Source organism: Emys orbicularis, chromosome 3, assembly GCF_028017835.1.
Source record: "Emys orbicularis isolate rEmyOrb1 chromosome 3, rEmyOrb1.hap1, whole genome shotgun sequence".
Classification (NCBI taxonomy): domain Eukaryota; kingdom Metazoa; phylum Chordata; order Testudines; family Emydidae; genus Emys; species Emys orbicularis.
In genome coordinates, this window is record NC_088685.1 from 117,837,102 (window position 1) to 117,856,599 (window position 19,498).

At 44.1% G+C, this 19,498-nt stretch overlaps 1 protein-coding gene across 1 annotated transcript in view; it reads right to left on the reverse strand.

The window, feature by feature from the left end:
• Positions 1–16,164: 16,164 nt before the first annotated feature.
• The window catches only part of LOC135875821 (nesprin-1-like), a 43,517-nt gene continuing 40,183 nt past the window's right edge, over positions 16,165–19,498 (reverse strand). The window contains exon 18 of the mRNA XM_065400861.1: positions 16,165–16,405. Coding sequence (XP_065256933.1) covers positions 16,165–16,405 — 241 coding nt within the window. The remainder of the gene's footprint in view (positions 16,406–19,498) is intronic.

Genomic DNA, 19,498 nt, shown 5'->3' on the forward strand with positions numbered 1-19,498 from the left:
GGCTTCAGAGTAGCAGCCGTGTTAGTCTGTATCCTCAAAAATAACAGGAGTACTTGTGGCACCTTAGAGACTAACAAATTTATTAGAGCATAAGCTTTCGTGGGCTACAACCCACTTCTTCGGATGCATATGCTATATGCATATGAAGAAGTGGGTTGTAGCCCACGAAAGCTTATGCTCTAATAAATTTGTTAGTCTCTAAGGTGCCACAAGTACTCCTGTTATTTTTAAAATTAGGCTGATTGTGGCTCACGCTGTACTAGCAAGGTGAGCCTTAGTGACATCAATAATGATATCATGTCATTATCCTAGTAAGAGTACACTGGATTGTGGCCAAACAGTGATCTGATTCTAAAAAAAGAAAGAAAAAAAAATCAGCCAAATGGGAGGATCTTCTACTCTATTATAAAGTAACCCCAATTAGCGGATTAGGATTCACATCCTTGGCATTTCCTTTGTTGTAGCACAGGCAACCAATCACTGTATAGCTACAGCACCCCGTCTCCTCCCCAGCCCCCCCCCAAACACCCTTCATCCAGCCTGCTCCAGCTGCTGTTTCCATTAAAGAGACTGGCTTTGTCTCTCTTTGCTCCCCAGCCTATAAATGATTTATCATTCTGCCCAGCACAGCACTCCTCTGACAATGAAGCTGGCCCATTCAAAACTGTTTAATTTTCTGGCTCATATGCAAGTGTAGTAAAATATATTTATGACTGCCAACTTTTATTCTTAGTTGGGTCAGCCAGGGAGAGCCTATTGCCATGGAATGATAACAGGTCAGGGATCTGCGCTGGAACAGAACATTTAATACCGCCACTACATTGCAGCATGGCCTGCTTAAATATCCTGTGTAACAAGCTCTTCCTATAAAAGCTGATGCACCTTCCACAGAACCAGAGCACAGTTGCTGACACCCACAGGCCAGAAGCAGCACAGGCTGAAGACAAGAAGATAGAAAGGTAAACGAAATGAAAAAGGAATATTAATTACTCTGGAGAGCGGTAATCCTTATAGTGCAGCTGCACAGGCTATTCTTACTGCGATATGAAAGTCTGTGGGTTTTTTCATCCATATATGATCATACTATCCTTTAAAATCCTTGTGCAGTGATTGTTTCTTGGTCTGGTTAAACACTGAATTGCTTTCCACTCTATTACAAAGTCACTTCCTTCAGATCAAGCTAGTTAGAAAGAAAGAAAGAAACCTAGGCAGACCACAGCAGTATGGCAGTCTATGGTTGGTGCAGCTGAAAGTGTAAAATCACCTGCTGAATGAAACCCACTTATGTTCTTTTTCTATGGCCCACCAGGCTGCAGTTATTTCCATTTTATCATGGCAACCTGCTGACACATCTAGAGCAAATTGAGGGGGATGTCAGCTATTGGGACGTGACAATTAACAGGCAAAACATTATATTTAGAGCACTTCAGATCTTTTCCCTGCTGAAATGTCTCTCTGGGATCTCTGCTTTTTCTGGATTTAGATATCACCACCAAGGGGCCGTCATTAGGAATGATTTGACTTTGCTCTGTCACATAGATGATGCTTGTATTTATCTTCTGCTTCCTTCAGGTCTCAGATGTGTCCATGTTAGCTCCAGCTTTGGCTGCCCCATCATTTCAGGAAACTTAATTCAAATGCAGCTGACATTGTATTAGTTCACTCAATGCCCCTGCAGCGAGGTTTCAACCATAGGGATTTTGGTACATAGTGTATACTCTGAGATTTTTCTCAGGGAAAAAGAGCTTGCATATTACAAAGATCAGCTATCTGTGGGTATGCATCTTTGCTCTTTCACTAAATATGTTTACAAAATAGAGGCTGAAAGATCCTTGCTTAGCATGAAAGCCTTGAAGCTGCTGAAAAAATACCTCAGTTTGTCTTTGAGAACATTGCCTCTGTGTATTCACATTTGTGGGATTCATCTCCCTCCTTGTGACAGACCATACCCCTATGTTCATTCTTATTACAAGACTAGGATACATTTTGTACAAAGTATGTCTTGTGAGGTATCATTTGAAAACTCAATCTGCTGAACATTATTGTCCTGGTAAAATATGTGTATCAAAGTTGTCTGTAAAGTTATAAGATTCTCTTGTATAACATTGGTGTAACATGCTCCAAAATTAGAAACGCAGGCCCAGACTAGTTCTTCAGAGACAAAAGACACACTGATGCTCCAGCCAGGTATCAGCATAATCAAATGGACTATCATGACCTATCACCTGGCTAAGCAGCCATTCTTTGGCAGGAAGAAAGGTGTGAGCAAAAACTTTACATATTGGCAAAGACACAGCCGGGGGGGTTCTGTGTAAACAGACTGGCTGTTGCCTGAAACCCAGCAGGAGATAATCCTCAAAGAGGGGAGGAGGGAATAAGAATGAGAAACAGAGGCCCCCCAAATCACCTCTCTCCCCTTATCTGTACTCACAGCAGTAACAACATTTGAAAGACAAAGGAAGCATCATTAAACTGGAGAAGGGGTCCTATTAGTTAGTGTTTTACCTTTTATTTCTTTGCAACCAATTCTGACGTTTATGCCTCATTACTTGAAATCACTTAAAATCTATCTTTCTGTAGTTAATACATTTGTTTTATTGTTTTATCTAAACAAGTGTGTTTGGATTGAAGTGTATGGGAACCTCCACTTGAGACAAAGGGTCTGTGCCTATCACTTTCCATTGATAAAATGATGGACTTTCTATGAGCTTGTATTGTCCAGAAGGGGTGTATGGGGTTGTCAGGGAGGGGTAGTACCTCTGATGGGGGAGCAGTCGTACTCCTAGGAGTAGCTCATCCACTTTGATCCCCACTTGACACCCAGCTCTCACCTGTGGCTCCAAGTAGCTGTCAGCATGCGACAGCAGCCACACCCCGGAGACCGTCTCGACTGGCGGGCTAAACCAGGTGAGGGTAGCCGATGAGTATGAGACTCTTGGTGAGTCAGGGCCTGTCTACCCATTGCATGCGAAGGCTGGATCCGGCTGACTGAGGCAACCTGGTTCAACCTGGTTCAATGGTCAGGAAGGCGGTGACAGCAAGCGTTGTGGAACGCTTAAGAGCACGACAAGACACGTAGGCATCCTGGTCATCCACTGCGCCCTGTCCTATCTCCAGCCGTCTCGACTTCTGTCCTGCCACTGGATACAGATAGGAACTGGGAAGAGAGAGTGAGGCAACTCTCCCTCACTTTAATCCAATTCACGCGCAAGTCTCGACATCATATCATATCACATCATATCAAGTCCTGTGGTGATGGGCGAGCGACGAAGCAGTAGGTGTGGATACACTGGGAGCTGTAGCCGCGGACCTGCACATAGGCGGCTCAGGCATAATGGTCGTTCCTCACTGACCGAAGCAGCAGTGGAGCTCGGCATCTTCTTGAGCGACTGAGCAGCCCTATTCAGGATTGCACTGCTCACCTCCGTAGAATGAGGAGGGGGCTAGAAAAGGTGCCCTAAACATTGCCTGCTTCACCTTACCCTGGCCAGCATACCGCGGCTGGCGAGGATCCCATAAAAGCGGTCGAACAAAAACAAAACTTAGAGTGACACCAATCACTATTGGCACATGGAATGTGCGCACGTTACTGGACAACATCACGGCAGACAGACCGGAGAGAAGAACAGCACTTGTCGCTAGAGAGCTCGCACGCTACAACATTGACATTGCAGCCCTTAGTGAAACTCGCCTTGCTAATGAAGGACAGCTGTCCGAGTCAGGCGGTGGCTATACATTCTTCTGGAGTGGCTGCAGCAGTGATGAGCGTCGCGAATCTGGAGTTGGCTTCGCCATCAAGAATCATCTTGTTCGGAAACTTGCCAGGTCCCCCAAGGGTATGAATGACCGGCTCATGACAATGCAGCTTCCGCTTCAAAAAGGAAAACAAGCTACTTTGATCAGCGCATATGCTCCTACAATGACCAACCCAGAGGATGTGAAGGATAAATTCTACGAAGAACTAGATACTCTGCTATCATCAGTGCACCGCACAGACAAGCTGATTCTGCTTGGCGATTTTAACGCAAGAGTCGGATGCAATGCCGCAGCCTGGGAAGGAGTCATCGGGAAAAATGGAGTGGGAAAGTGCAACAGCAATGGCCTGTTACTGCTGAAAACTTGTGCAGCACATGGCCTTCTGATCAGCAATATGGTCTTCCGCCTTCCTACCCACAACAGGACTTCGTGGATGCATCCCCGTTCCAAGCACTGGCATTTGATCGATTATGTCATCATCAGGAGAAGGGACAGACAAGATGTCAGGGTTACAAAAGCTATGTGTGGCGCTGACTGTTGGATGGATCATAGGCTCATAGTATCCAAAATGAAGCTCCGTATCATGCCGAAGAGACGACCACAAGGCTGTAAGGCTCTCAAAAGGATCAACGTGTCGAAGCTGAAGAACAGCCGCATCACTGAAAATCTAGCGGAAGACCTAGAGAATGAGCTTAAGCTTTCATGGGTAAGAACCTCACTTCTTTCTCTTTGCTGATGATTGTGCTCTGAATGCTAGTACTGAGCCAGAAATGCAAGCCAGTATGGACAAGTTTTCAACTGCATGCAATAACTTCGGTCTCACTATTAACATCAAGACGACTGAGGTCATGCACCAGCCAGCTCCCCACGCTCCGTACTCAGAACCGTCCATCACTGTAAATGGACAGAGACTTCAGACAGTGGACCACTTCACGTACCTGGGCAGTACTCTTTCCTGAGCAGTGTCAATCGATGATGAAGTAAACTGCAGAATTGCTAAAGCCAGCTCTGCATTTGGCCGATTGCACTTCAATGTTTGGGAATGTCGAGGGATCAGCCTATCAACGAAGCTGAAGGTCTACTGAGCAGTGGTGCTTCCAACTCTGCTGTACGCCTGCGAGATGTGGACTGTCTATCGGAGTCATGCACGAAGGCTCAATCACTTCCACATTTCCCGTCTGCGAAAGCTTCTAAAAATCAGATGGCAGGACAAAGTGCCCGATACTGATGTCCTTACTAGAGCCAGTCTGCCGTCAGTTCACACATTGCTGATGAGAGCCCAGACCAGGTGGGCTGGACATGTTGTGAGAATGTCAGATGAACGCATTCCTAAACAGCTCTTCTACGGAGAACTCACTCAGGGGAAGCGCTCCCATGGAGGACAAAAGAAGCGATTCAAAGACACGCTGAAGACCTCTTTGAAGTCCTTCGAGATCAACACCGCCACATGGGAAACCTTCGGACTGAACCGTTCAGCATGGCACAGCCTCATTCACACAGGCAGTAATACCTCTGAGGCGAGGCGTATTGCTGAGGCTGAAAAAAAGCGTGAGCTGCGCAAGTCCAGAGTTGCTCGTACATCATCGACAGTGCCATTACATGTTTGCCCGACGTGTGACAGGACGTTTCACACCCGAATCGGACTGATCAGTCATCTTTGGACGCACAAAGCCCGGTCATCGAAAGAATGAGTTGTTGAGGTCTTCATCGATAACGATGGACGAACATCATCATTGTCCAGAAGGAGAGATTTGGGCAGTACAAGATGTACATTTCTGGGGAAGGTCTGGGACTGGGAATTTGCTGGTATCACCATGTATGTAATTCATGAGTGACTGGCCAGAGTATTCATGTAATTCAGCTGGGAGTGATTTTGCATGCTGGAGGCTGGGTGAGCAGGACCAGGAGTGGTTGTTCTCACAGCAAAGCAGTGTAAAAGGCACCCCAGATTGCAGAACTGAAGGGACACAGCTATTCATCAGTCCAGATTGTACTCTGGGGAATATCACGCACCACCCCACCTATCTCTGGTGATGCTGAGCTTCAGAAATCTGCTGGTCTTTTGGCCAGCAGGCAATGGGAATTAAAGCAGCTTTGAGTAATGCCAGGAGATCATAAGGCCCCAGGATTGGGGAAGTGGGAAGGTGGTTTAAAGCCACCTTGGCACCCCACCCTCCTGAGCTGGCCCAAACACTCCTTGGCTGCAGCTCAGGCGCTAAGCCTACATTTTGAATAGCCTTAACATCTGCCAGAAGAAGTAGGCTTTAATGGTTGAGCTCCTTCACAGTACGGCACAGAGGAAATGTCTTATGCCCAAATTCCAAATCGGTACTAAAAGTAGTGTCTGATTTTCACCATTAGCCTCTCTCTCCAATCCTCTTCCCCTTTCCCCCTCATCTTCCATTTGCCCTTGTGAAATTCATCCCTTCCTTCCTCCCCTCCTCGCTCTTTTCTACCTGGAGCTTGTCCCTTTTGGGAAGTAGAATCTAGTTCCCATTGCCTGGTCTTTCCAGACTAATTAAGCCTAGATATTGTTTCAGTATGTAGGCTCTCCAAGCATTGTAGCTGTCCTTGTCCAGAGTCCGTCAAGACTGGCTTTTGCGTTTAGGTGACAGTACTCCAGATGAGGCCATACCAATGCTGTATTGAAGCTATTTCCCATCCTTTCTAAAAATGATCCCAAGAATCATATTTGGAGCCTCAAAATGCAAAGGGAGTTTTGCCCGAATGAGGACTGCAGCTTGTTAGTTGCTATGGCGTACACTACCTGCATCGCCATTGATCAGCATATTTTCTGTTCCTAAGCCATTTTCGTGAGTACCTTGGAAATCCTGAACCCACCAGTGTTTCTGAAAAAGATGTATTAGCAAAATAATGTATTTCCTCCCCAAAATAGTTTAAATTTAATCTGGCATTTTGCTGCTCAATCTTGCACCGTGGTGAAATCCATCTGCTATTTCTCAGGGCCTTCACTGGTTTTAAGCCAAACAGGTTTGTCTACTTCCTCTTGCACTTAAAATAATATATTAAATAATTCAGAACCCTAGGATCTCCCACTATTCATTTCCCTCTGCTCTTCGGAGCAGCCATGTAATATAATTCAGATTCCTATCTCTTAACTAGTTTTTAATCCATGACAGGCCTTTGCCCCAGTCCCCGTGATTATTTATTTTCCTTTATCGCTTCTCAGCAACTTTATTTAAAGCTTTTTTTTGGCAAACCAAGTAGATTGTATTTGTTTGGTCACTGCTGTCTACTCCTTTATCATCAATTATATTCAAATAATTCTAATATTATTAAGCGAGTCAGAGCTCTCCCTTTAGAGGTACGCTACCACAAGGTCTATATTTTGTATTACAATTAAAACAATCAGCCACCCTTGGGTTTGAGGTCAACAACCAGCTGGTGTACACACTACTAGCTGGTGGGGGCAGTAATGGGATAGTCTGGCAAAGTCACTGGCCTATGACAACCATGGAAACTCATGAATTGGAGGTGGTGGGGGAGGGGAATCTCCATATTCAGGGGCTTACATAGAAGACCCCTAGGACTTACACAGAAGTCAGATTTTTTTACCTTAAAATCATGAAGTCTACAGCCACTCGTTGGAGGATTTGAACCTTGTTTGTACTAAATCCATAGGTCCAACCTCAACTAGGCCATCTCTTGCTCCCGCTGGTCTTTCTTCCATTGACCAGTAACCTGAGACTCAGGTGAAAAAAAACAACAATTTGGATTTCACAGTATCTCCATTCACCCTGCTTCCTGCCCCACTTGTAAGCATCATATTACTGACTTTCTAGCTCACAGCAAGGGTCTGCTAGTTGAAGTGTTTATTTCACACCCATGGCTCTGGCTTCATTATTTCCCACTTATCGTCAGAATCCTCCTACAAACACCAGCTAAATCCTGGGGAGTTATTGCTGTGGAGTGTCTCAAGTTGCTGAGATGCTTTCATCTCCATTAACCCTTTGAACACCAGTTTGTTCTGAGGTAACTAGCAGCTGGAAATAGGAGTGGATGGTCAGTCATCTAAAACTAACTTGTCCAGGCCTAGGTGGGGGACAGGGGAGAGGAAGACAGATCTTTACTATCTCATTACTACAAGGAACCATTCCAATCCCTTCATCCTGATATGCCCTGTACTCACCGACCAGTCCAGGGTTACTAACCAGTAGTGGGGACAGGCTTCATAGGACTAGCAGGCTGGGGGGTGGGGTGGGGTTGTGTGTTGAGTGAGAACTGGCAGAGTAGCTGGGAGCACATGTTTGGGCAGCTGCCAGGTAGTTAGCTTTGGTGGGAAATGAAACAGGGACCTCTGGGGGATGGGTGTGAGCAGGGCCGGCTCCAGCGTTTTTGCCGCCCCAAGCGGTGGAGGGGAAAAAAAAAAGTCGCGATTGGTGGCACTTCGGCGGCAGCTCCACCGCCGCTGCTTCATTCTTCGGTGGCAATTCGGCGGTAGGTCCTTCCCTTCGAAAGGGATTGAGGGACCCGCTGCCGAATTGCCGCCGAAGACCCGGACATGCCGCCCCTTTCCGTTGGCTGCCCCAAGCACCTGCTTGCTGCGCTGGTGCCTGGAGCCGGCCCTGGGTGTGAGACATGAGGCTGAGCAGTCAGGCTTATGGCTGTCGGGATTACAAGCACTCATGACGGGTGAGTAGGAACAGTCATTTAACGTGACAACACAGCCAACCCCAAACGTTCAGAAGTTCCGAGATGGCTGCCCAATCCTGAGATTGTATCATGAGTTTTGGGCGGCCTTTCGCTTTCCAACCCCCCTCACCCACCCCCCGTCTGGGTGACAATTAAGCTATGTCCACACTACAGCTTACGTTGGTATAAGTTACGTTCCTCAGGGGGGTAAATAAGCCACCCCCCTGAGTGATGTAAGTGCCAATGTGGACAGGGCTGTGTCAGTGGGAGAACTTCTCCCGCTGCCATAGCTACCACCCCTCACGGGGGCTGGAGTCATTAAGTTGATGGGAGAGCTCTCTCCCCTCGGTTTAGAGCATGTGCACTAGCAGCGCTGCAGCTGTAAAGCGCTGTAGTGTAGCCTAGTACTGCCAACTCTCCCAAATGTATAAAAATGATATTGGCCTCATTGCAGGAGCTCTCATTGACTGCCTGATGGTGCAGAGCTTGCCCCTCCTCCCCAAAATTATAATTAACTAATTATACCCCCCCAGCCCAGAAATAATTACAGAGCTCCCCCCACAGACATTTGCCCATTCCTCCAGCCCAGCTATTAATTATGCAACCCCACCGCTGCCCACCCCCTACCTAAGCAATTAATTATACATCTCCCAGCACAGCAATTAATTATGCACACACCCCACCACAGCCCCACCTCTGCACCTACTACAGCCCTAGGGGCTCCTCCCCCTTCCTAGCGCTGGTGTTACAGGGGCGGGAAGGGGGAAGGAGCAGAACACAGACTGACCCATTATTCACAGGGGAGGAGGTGGCTCCTCCCTCCAGGCCCGTGAGAATGTCATCAGCTGCATCCTCTCTCCTCCCTGAAAACTCCTCTCAGCCAGTCGGGCTAGAAAGAGCTCTGTTGTGCCTCCTGCAGGAGCCCAGCCCCTAGGGCGGGAGGGGGGTACGTGGGGAAGGCAATCGGGGTGGCTCCAGCAGGAGCTAAAGGTTTATTCGCTGCAATGAGTTGGCAACACTGCTTTATCCCCCTGCCCCCTTGGTGGGCTAGAAGCGGTGGGCAAGCAGGGGTCACCAAGGGCTCTTACCCTGCAGCCTGGGAAAGAAATTTGGCAGCATCCTGTTGTGGCTAGGATCCGGGGGGAGGGGAGGGTGTAACTTGTCCCTTCCCTCCCCCGTCCTGCCTCCAAACCAATCACAGGAGAGCTCTCCTCCCCTGAGTCCCTCCTTCTCCCTCAGCCACGGCCTAGGAAACTATGCGCCACTGTGATGCCAGCTAGCTGGTTTGTGGGCACTGTTAGTCCTATTCTCCTGCCTGACTCCAGAGCATCAGAGAAATGAAGCCAAGTGCCAACGCCCGTAGGCACCGAAGCAACCTGTTCTCCCACCTGTCCCACGCAGCTTTGTTGCTACAGCAACTTCCTGTGGCACTCCGAGCTAAAACACAGAGACTAACAAGAAAAGCACAAGATGACAGCAGGACCCAGGGGCAGTAGAAACCCGTCTGTGCTAAGAGGGCTCTCTCTCAGGGTTTGAGTGCCAAGTGCGAGGGTGTTGTAAGTGTAGCGGCTAAGTGACAAGAGGCTCCAAGCTGAGGGCAGGAGTGGGAGACACAGGGAGCTGTTAGAGAAAGGACTAGAGGGGGTGGGGGACATGGAGCAAGGAAGAGAGAAAGGACAGGAGGAGATGAGAGAAGGCAGAGTGAAATGGGGCTGAATTATGAAGGGGAGACCAAGGAGCTTGAATATTATGTAGCAATGGAGATGGACCCAGTAATAGGATTCAAGGAGCAGAGAAGGGGTTGGGAGAAGGAAGGTCATTTTATTTGCAACAGTTGAGTTGATTGGAGGGGCGAGGCAGCAGGAGGCCAGAGCAGTTGAGAGGGCAGTAATAGAGGGGAGAGGCAATCAAGACATGGGCCAGCAATTTGACCAGAGGGATGGAAAGGGCAGATTTTATGTTAGCTTCTAAAGGCTTCAATCCTGTTTGTATCCCCATTGCACTAGGCAGCGTATGGCCACATAGGGCTAGATTTACAAAGGTACTTTGGTGTTGCAAGGCACCCTGCTGCCCAGGGGCATACTCAGTCCTGAGGTAGGTGCCCAGGCTCTTCATACAATGTATGGGGAGAAATGGGTGCCTAAGGAAGGGATCCTCAGAAGCCAACAAGCCGAGCAAGGAGCTGGCTAAGTTATCTAGGAATGAAATGCTGAGGAAAAGGGCAGGGCTAAGCACCCAGATTCTCAAAGGTAGTTAGGCACCTAACTCTCATTAATCTGGGCCTTAGGCACCTGGTTGACAGGCTGGAAGGAGGCCCCTCCCTCTGCTCAGGATTCTCAGCCATGAATCATCTCCCACAGAGTTCCATGCTTAAGCCAGTTCAGCCCTTTCTTAAGAACAACAGAAAAACAAACAAACAAAAACCCACACACCAGAACGAGAGAAAGAGAGTTCCCCACAATAGGTGCTGGAACTAGGGGTGCAGCCACACCCCCTGGTTTGAAGTGGTTTTCATCACATACAGCGTTTCAGTTGGGTTCAATGGCTCTCAGCACCCCCACTATACAAATTGTTCCAGCCCCCCCAGTCCCCACACCCATTATAACCCATAGCCCAGTGGGGTTGCGGGAGACCCAGATTCAAATCAGTGCTCCAATGCCTTTTAAATTGTTTGTACAAAGTGGAATAGCTTCACAGGAGAGATTGAGAGAGACTCCAACCTGGAATAATTTCCAGTGGTTGGGGCACTCACATGGCTTCAATTCCCTGCTCCAAATCAGCCAGAGTGGTGATTTGAAAACAGGCCTCCTACCTCTGTTGAGTAGTGAGTGCCCTAACCACTGGGCTATTGCATCAACACTCCTGTGGATCCAACAGGCACACTCTGAGGTAGGCCCGTTTGAGAATCTCACCAGGGGTTAGCCCTGAGATAGGATACGGAACTGTTCAGCATCATGAGGATTTAGGCAGCTTTGCACATGCCCACCTGCAGTGAATTCAGGCACCTCCAGGGTTAAGCGGCAGGGTTTTGAGGATCTCAGTGGTGCCTAACTGTTGGATTTAGATACCTAAAGTAGATCTAGCCCATAACAAATAATGACAAATAATAGAGTAAGTGCAGCAACAAGGGATCAAACTGAGGTTGACGACACTTATTTTATTACAATTCTTTTTAAAAACTATTCCTTTGTACTAGGGCTGTTGATTAATTGCAGTTAACTCACACAATTATCTAAAAAATTAATCGCTATTAAAAATTAATAATACTTAATCGCAGTTTTAATCGCACTGTTAAACAATAGAATACCAAGTGAAATTTATTAAATATTTTTAGATATTTTTCTACATTTTCAAATATATTGATTTCAGTTACAACACAGAATACAGAGTGTACAGTGCCCACTTTATATTATTTTTGTTTTTTGTATTTGCATTCCAAAAAGGATAAACATAAATAGTATTTTTCAATTCACCTCATACAAGTACTGTAGTGCAATCTCTTTACCGTGAAAGTGCAACTTACAAATGTAGATTTTTTGTTGTTACATAACTGCACTCAAAAACAAAACAATGTAAAACTTTAGAGCCTACAAGTCCACTCAGTCCTACTTCACTTTCAGCCAATCGCTAAGAAAAACAAGTTTGTTTACATTTACGGGACATAATGTTGCCTGATTATTATTTACAATGGCACCTGAAAGTGAGAACAGGCGTTCACACTTTTGTAGTCAGCATTGCAAGGTCTATACATGCCAGATATGTTAAACATTCTTATATCCCTTCAGGCTTTGGCCACCATTCCAGAGGACATGCTTCCATGCTGACGACACTTGTTAAAAAAAAACAAAAACAAACGCATTAATTAAGTTTGTGACTCAATTCTTTGGGTGAGAATTGTATGTCTCCTGCTCTGTTTTACCCACATTCTGCCATATATTTCATGTTATAGCAGACTTGGATGATGACCCAGCACATGTTGTTTCTTTTAAGAACACTATCACTGCAGATCTGACAAAATGCAAAGAAGGTAACAATGTGAGATTTCTAAAGATAGCTACGGCACTCGACTGGAGGTTTAAGAATTTGAAGTGCCTTCCAAAATCTGAGGGATGGGGTGTGGCGCATACTTTCAGAAGTCTTAAAAGAGCAACACTCCAATACAGAAACTACAGAACCCAAACCACCACCAAAAAAACCCAAAAAAACCCCTCAACTTTCTGCTGGTGGCATCTGACTCAGATGAAGAAAATGAACATGTGTCGGTCTGTACTGCTTTGGATCGTTATTGAGCAGAATCTGTCATCCGCATGGAAGCATGTCCTCTGGAATGGTGGTTGAAGCATGAATGGACATATGAATCTTTAGCACATTTGACACGTAAATATCTTGTGATGTCAGCTACAACAGTGCCATGTGAACGCCGGTTCTCACTTTCGGGTGACATTGTAATCAAGAAGTGGGCAGCATTATCTTCTGAGCGATTGGCTGAACAAGAAGTAGGACAGAGTGGATGTGTAGGCTCTAAAGTTTTACATGGTTTTATTTTTGAATGCAGTTTTTTTTTTTTTTTTTTTACATAATTCTACATTTGTAAATTCAACTTTCATGATAAAAAGATTCCACTACAGCATTTGCAATGGAAGAATTGAAAAATATAATTTATTTTGTTTTTTTACAGTGCAAATATTTGTAATAAAAAAAATAAAGTGAGCACTGTACACTTTGTATTGTGTTGTAATTGAAATCAATATTTGAAAATGTAGAAAACATCCAAAAATATTTAAATAAATGGTATTCTGTTATTGTTTAACAGCATGACTAATTGTGATTAATTTTTTTAATCGCTTGGCAGCCCTACTTTGTACCCTTCCTAATAGTTCCCCCTCCTACCTTCCTTCCCTCTCCATGATAACCAGGATTGGCCAGTCTCCATTTCACCCCTTCTTCCCTCCACATTTCTGATTTTCTCCATAGTCTACGACCCCCGACCCCCGAAGCCCAGGGGTTGGGAGTTAAAGGCCAGAGGAACCAATCAAGAGATGCCCTAAACATAGTGAAAAGTCCCTGCAAACCAAGAAGTTTCTCTGAAGATACTGACACTTCTCCCCTCCTTGGAGAATGGGGGAGGGAGGGCACTCTTGGAAGGCTTCACTGTCCCTGCTGGCTTCTCCCTTACTGTAGTGGAAGGCTCAGCTCCGCAGACGATTTGAAAGACAGAGGCTCCTGCACGGTCACCATACACCAGCCTTGCCCAAGTGGCCCCAGCATTCAGAGGTATTGTGGAGTAAGCAGTAAGGAAACTGAATGAGGAGGGGAGCCAAGGATGAGAAGCTTTCAAACCTCGAGGACACAGAGAATAGCAAAGCTGCAACCAGATGGGAAAGGCTGGTAGGAGGACAGGAAGTTCAGTTTTGAATGGAGAGTTTGTGCTAGTGGTTCGAGATGCAGGAGAAAGATGTGACAGTGTGTAGAAAGGGTAGAGAGACAGGTTTCCGAGCTGGCAAAACAGAAATGATAGTGAAAATCATGGGAGTGTCTAAGAGCCCACCTTGTTCTAAACATCTGTTCCACTTGAGAATGTGAGAGGTGCTCACCTATCTACACCTGGCAGGCTAATTTAAGGCTTAATTTCTTATCTATTGCCTCCTGTATAAGACTTTATTTAAATAATCTTTTTCTCCCTCTAATTTTTAATTCATGTACATTAGAATGTATGGATCCCTAGGAAGTCACAGGTGAGGCTGTCTGTGTACTCTTCCTAGCACCCTCTTTGGTGAACTCCTTGAAGATAAAACTTTAATGCTGTTTATTAATTTCAGGCTGTATGCTTGCTTTCAGATAACATTTGCTGGCTTCCTTGCCTGCATTACCATCTCGTGCTTCACAATCTCAGCTTTCCTTTTTAAAAACCTCTAATCCGTATGGCTGTGAAGAAACCTTCAAAAAACACAAATCCACTGTATCCAGTTCAGTGACATCTGCCCAAGAACAATTGCTCTGAGATTTATGAACTGCCCCACATGTTAACTCAGATGCCTACTGGTGATAATTTTAATGAACTCCCTGACTGGCCTCAATAGCTCAATTCTAATCAGTCTCAATTCAAACCATTGCTACCCAGAAAGGCAATCCCAAGAAGCATCAACAATGCAAGTCGTTTTGTTTTCTCCAGGCTCAGCAAAAACAGGGCCTCTTTGCTTCTGCTTACACACTCCAGTCTATTCTCTCTTTAAATGAAAACATTTGTTCCTAAAATTAATGGGAAAATATACAGTATGTGTAATGGGTTTTTTTTATAACAGAAAAAACTTATTAAACCAGAGATAACTTTAGGGCAACACTCTGCGATTTCTCAAACTTGAAAAGAATTTTGTTTTGGTTAAGTTATGACTCATAAGCTATGTGAAGTGCCTGCCGCTGCTCAGAGAGTGAGTTTGCTGTAATGTTTCTGGGAAATTTATGAGTTTTCATTTTGTTCTGTTTTTCTGCTATTTATGCTTGTGTGTTGGGTATATTCCATGACAATACTTCAGCTATTGGTCTAGCATAAATATCAGTCTTAATGTCAGTCTATATCAAGCTGCTATGGAGAAGATTTAAATGTTTTCAACTCTCAAAAAACAGTCTTCTTCAATGTTGACTGGTAATAATAATAACTGGAGTATGGGAGGCAGCATATATACACATAAATCGAACAGTTTGGAAAAAATGGACTGTAAGAAACATATTAGAAAAATCTGGAGTTTCCAAATGTTAATTCATAATTAAACAGCTTTTTATATTCATCACTGATTCTATAACTGTATACTTTCCCATATCTCATACTGTTCTGCAGCAATTTTGCAACGTCTTTCCATTCCCACAGATTCCTGCTACAATTCATTATTACAGCATTTCTTTTTATTTTACTTTTTTCTTTGAGAATTGCAGCATATACATGATCTTATAATTGTTTTTACCATACATTTCTCATTCTAAACGTACAGGTTTCTATAATTGTCATTAAAAAGCACGTAGACAAAATATTGTATGGTATCTATAATAAATGCAAAGAAATCATTACAAACAAAACTTGGCTTAGCAAACTGTACATACATAAATAGGTTCCTTTTTATACTTGATATTCAATATTTTTTCTCATAAAACCTTCCATGATCTTATTTATTACATCCATTTTTTTAAACCTTAAAAAAGTGCCTTTCAGATTTACAGCCTGTGCATCCAAAGAAAAGGTTAGAACACCATGCCCAAAACAAAAACCAAGGAAAAATAGTACATTGCCATACAAGCTCTTTAAAAATGTATGTTACAAAGTCTTTCAAATGTCCTTAGCACTGGTTCGTTTGAATACTGTTAGATACTGATAATATATTTAACAAAGATCGGCTAATAGCTCATTCAGAGCCGTACATAGGAGAGGTTCTCTCGACAGTATAAAGTCCTTGGGCTATGCATAGCACAGGGCAGTGACCCAGATATAAAGTGGCCAGAAGATCCAGAATGTTGGATAGAAAGAAAATTCCCTCACTTATTTCATAGCCTTCTTAGTGCCAGGGATGTGAGTTTTGAAAGGATATTACTCACGTAATGCATTACACATTTTGGTACGGATACATTATTAATTTAGTGCCAGCAGAATGATATGGGAACATTGGCTACAATAGATAGATAAAGCTGCCATGTTGAGTGCATTGACATTTGAAACAGGCCCATTTCCTGACATGCTTCTCCAACTTTAATAGCCTTTCTACTGCTTCATAAAGGAGGAGGGCCATTAGTATATCTTAACATGGGGTGGAAGGACCGGGCAAAATTATTCGATAGGGTACAGCTGTAGTCCTCCTCAGTCACTGGTACAAGGCAGGCAAGACCAATCAAGAGCAGCAGAAGAAGCTGAAGTGGTAGAGCAGCTCTGAGGACTCTCAGGAAGAAGGATGGGTACTGCTGAGCTGCCAGTGTCTCAGAATGGGAGGAATCTGAGCCACCTCTTATGGACCTGAGAAAAGAAATCAATGCAGGATAAACAGAAGCCTTATCAAAATGGACACTGCTCTCTGGAATACAACAACTCTTCCTGGAGCATTAATTTTAAAATCAGTACAAATCCTATCATTAACAGAAGCCAGAGGTGTTTTATACTGATGCCATTCCCCTGACACTGTCACTGTTTAGCACTGGTGGGATTGGAAAAAAACCATCTGATCAATCAAAAAGAATAGCACATGGGCAGCTCAAGTGCCATCATTCTTACTTAATTGCATGAAAGATTTTCCATGTGAAAAAATGAATGGATTGTACTCTCTAGACAAGACAAAATATATTCTATCATGTCAGCTGCTGACTCAGTCAATATCTGCACACAGTCTAGAAGGGAAACCCCATTGCTTTAAGTGTCAACTGCATTTCCTTTTAGGAAGTATCATGATGAGTCATGCAACTAGAGCAATAATATGCCAGTGTTGGATTAAAGGGATCTCAGTGTCCACAGAGTACAGCATAGCTTCATTTTGCACTGAATCAGAAGTTAAAGTTCCTGAACTTGAATGGACGTCTTACCCTTTCTGTGTAACTTATTTCCTTGCTGTCTTTCTATGAAAAACCTATTACTAGCACGGCAGTCACAGCCTACTCTCAATATCTGATGGGGAGGTAGGCCTTGAGGTTAACATTTTCTAACCTGTATGTCTAACCTGTATGTCTGAAGTTAAGCACCTAAATCCATAGCAATTTTTTAATCAATGGGAGATGTGGGAGCTCAGCATCTCTGAAAAACAAAAATCAGGCTATCAATTTAGATGCCTAATTTTAGGTACCCACATTTGAAAATTCTGACTGAAGCTTTTAGATTTCCCTGTAACATGGAAGTTCTCCTTTCTAGCACTGGATACAGTTTGAATTCCATTTTGATAGAAACCCACAGTTGCTGGAACTAGAGGTACTGCTGCACCCCCTTACTTGAAGCGGTTTCCATCATATACAGGGTTTACAGTTTGGTTTAATGGTTCTCGGCACCCCCACTATAAAAACTGTTCCAGCACCTCTGCACAAACCTTCCCATTTTGTCCTTTTGACCCAACCTGTCAGAAAACTACTACATGGGTGACCTACCGAAAGGCTTCTTAGAAGTTAGATGGGTTGATAAAGCCTGAAGGTTAAAAAACCCAAAGAGAATGATTTAGATACATTAATTATGTGGCACCAAAAGGTACTGTGTTTTGGCAAGTACTAAAATGCAGGGGAATTTAATGGTTCTCAAGCAATCTCCTAATATTGCAGCCTACTTCAACATTGCTTCAGTTCTTTTTATTAAGTGTCTATCTGATATGGAAGTCTCACAGTAATTTGATTACAGTTCAGCGAGAACACAATGGTGTACTGAGGTTAAGGAGGTAGAAAGACGTTTGTAAAACAGCACAAAGATGAGAAGCCATCTTCAGAATTACCTTTGTCTTGATGGCAATGTTGGTTACATAGCCATGAAATTATACCCTCCCTTGTACCTACTGGATCACCGAAGGAACTAGTTCTCCAATTATTAATATCTTACTGGAGGACATCATTTGTTGTTACTAGCTCACTTATCTACAGATGTCTTCCCATGCTGAAGACTTCAAATGAAGCCAGGCAGCTTTTGGTTATGTTTAGTTGTCTAATGGAGAGCTGAATATTCGGGTCCACTAAATGATTAACTTACTGGGATGATTAGGTCAAGAGGTCAAGATCAAAACAAAAGATTACACATTGCTTAAATCCACAGCACTGGAGCCAGAATGGAAAGCTGCTTATTCTTGCATCATGTAAGATCATATATTATATAGAACGCAATGAAAGGACATGGCACATTTAACAGCATCAGAGCATTCCATATTAAAGTTCAATTAGACCAGGCCTTCCACTGTCTAAAAATGCCAACACAGAGAGTTAATGGGCTGAGGTAGGAACAATAGGAACATGGAGTGCTTAATTACCTTCCAAGCATTTCGCTGCACAGTCTACCTACTTACGTGGCTTTTTGCATAAATACTATTGCTTACAGCTCATCAACAGATGCCACATTTTGTAGAGTGTCCACTCGTCATTGGGGTTAATGATCATGATGTGGAAAGCGGAGTCTTTTTTTTTTTTTTTTTTTTAATAGTTATCCAGTGACCTGAATGTCACCTGAAAGTTTTTCTGGGGCTACCAAAAGGGTCTCTAAGGGAATTTCCAAGAGACAGATCAAAGGAGTGGGCTTGTTCAACTAGTAATTTTCCTCTCTTCTCAAGACTATGGCAGCAGAAATGCACCACCGATTTTGTTTCTGTATTTCTTGAAAAACATAAAAACATTCAAAGTAAAAGGTGGTGGTGGGAAGTGTATGGAGGCTCTTGATGATGGGCCTAGTTAATTCTCTGAAGCATTAATGCCGTTATTGGAAAAGTGCTCTGAAATATAGTAGTAGTAGAGCAGGGCTGTAAACATTAACGGGTTAATACTGTATGGAAATGATCCAAGAAGTGAATAATGAAACATTTGCCTCTGTAGGAAACTACTTCAAAGGGTCTGTTTTAAAAAGTTCAAGCGCTATATTCCTTTGGCGACATAACTGCTGTTTATCACACTTACTCATACCATAATGGACACATTAATAGTGATGGAAAACTGGATACGCAGCTCAAAGTGTTTAATGCGGGTGAAAAGGGGTGATTAAATGGTAACATCTGCAACCAAAGACCCGCTGCGCTATTGAAGTAAATGGAAAACTTCCTATCAATTTCAGAGGGTGGGGACTGGGCCCAAATGCTATACAGTATATTACTTTTGGGGGCAAGCATAATTCGTTTCTCTTGCCCATGGATTCCCTGCCTTCTCTTTCAGACCGCTCTGCCATTTGTCACACTGACAGCTGCTCAGTTTGGACTGAAATCAGACCACTTCACAATTGTTCTTTACTCCCTTAAATAGATTCTAGTGACTAGATATTGTGGAAGGCACAGCTGCAAATCTGACCAACTGCATGTTTCCTAATGTCAAACCAAGTCATCTGCGCAAGAGCTCTGATGACTTGACCTTAAGCTACATAAAGCAGTCCAATCCCTCACCTATGGAG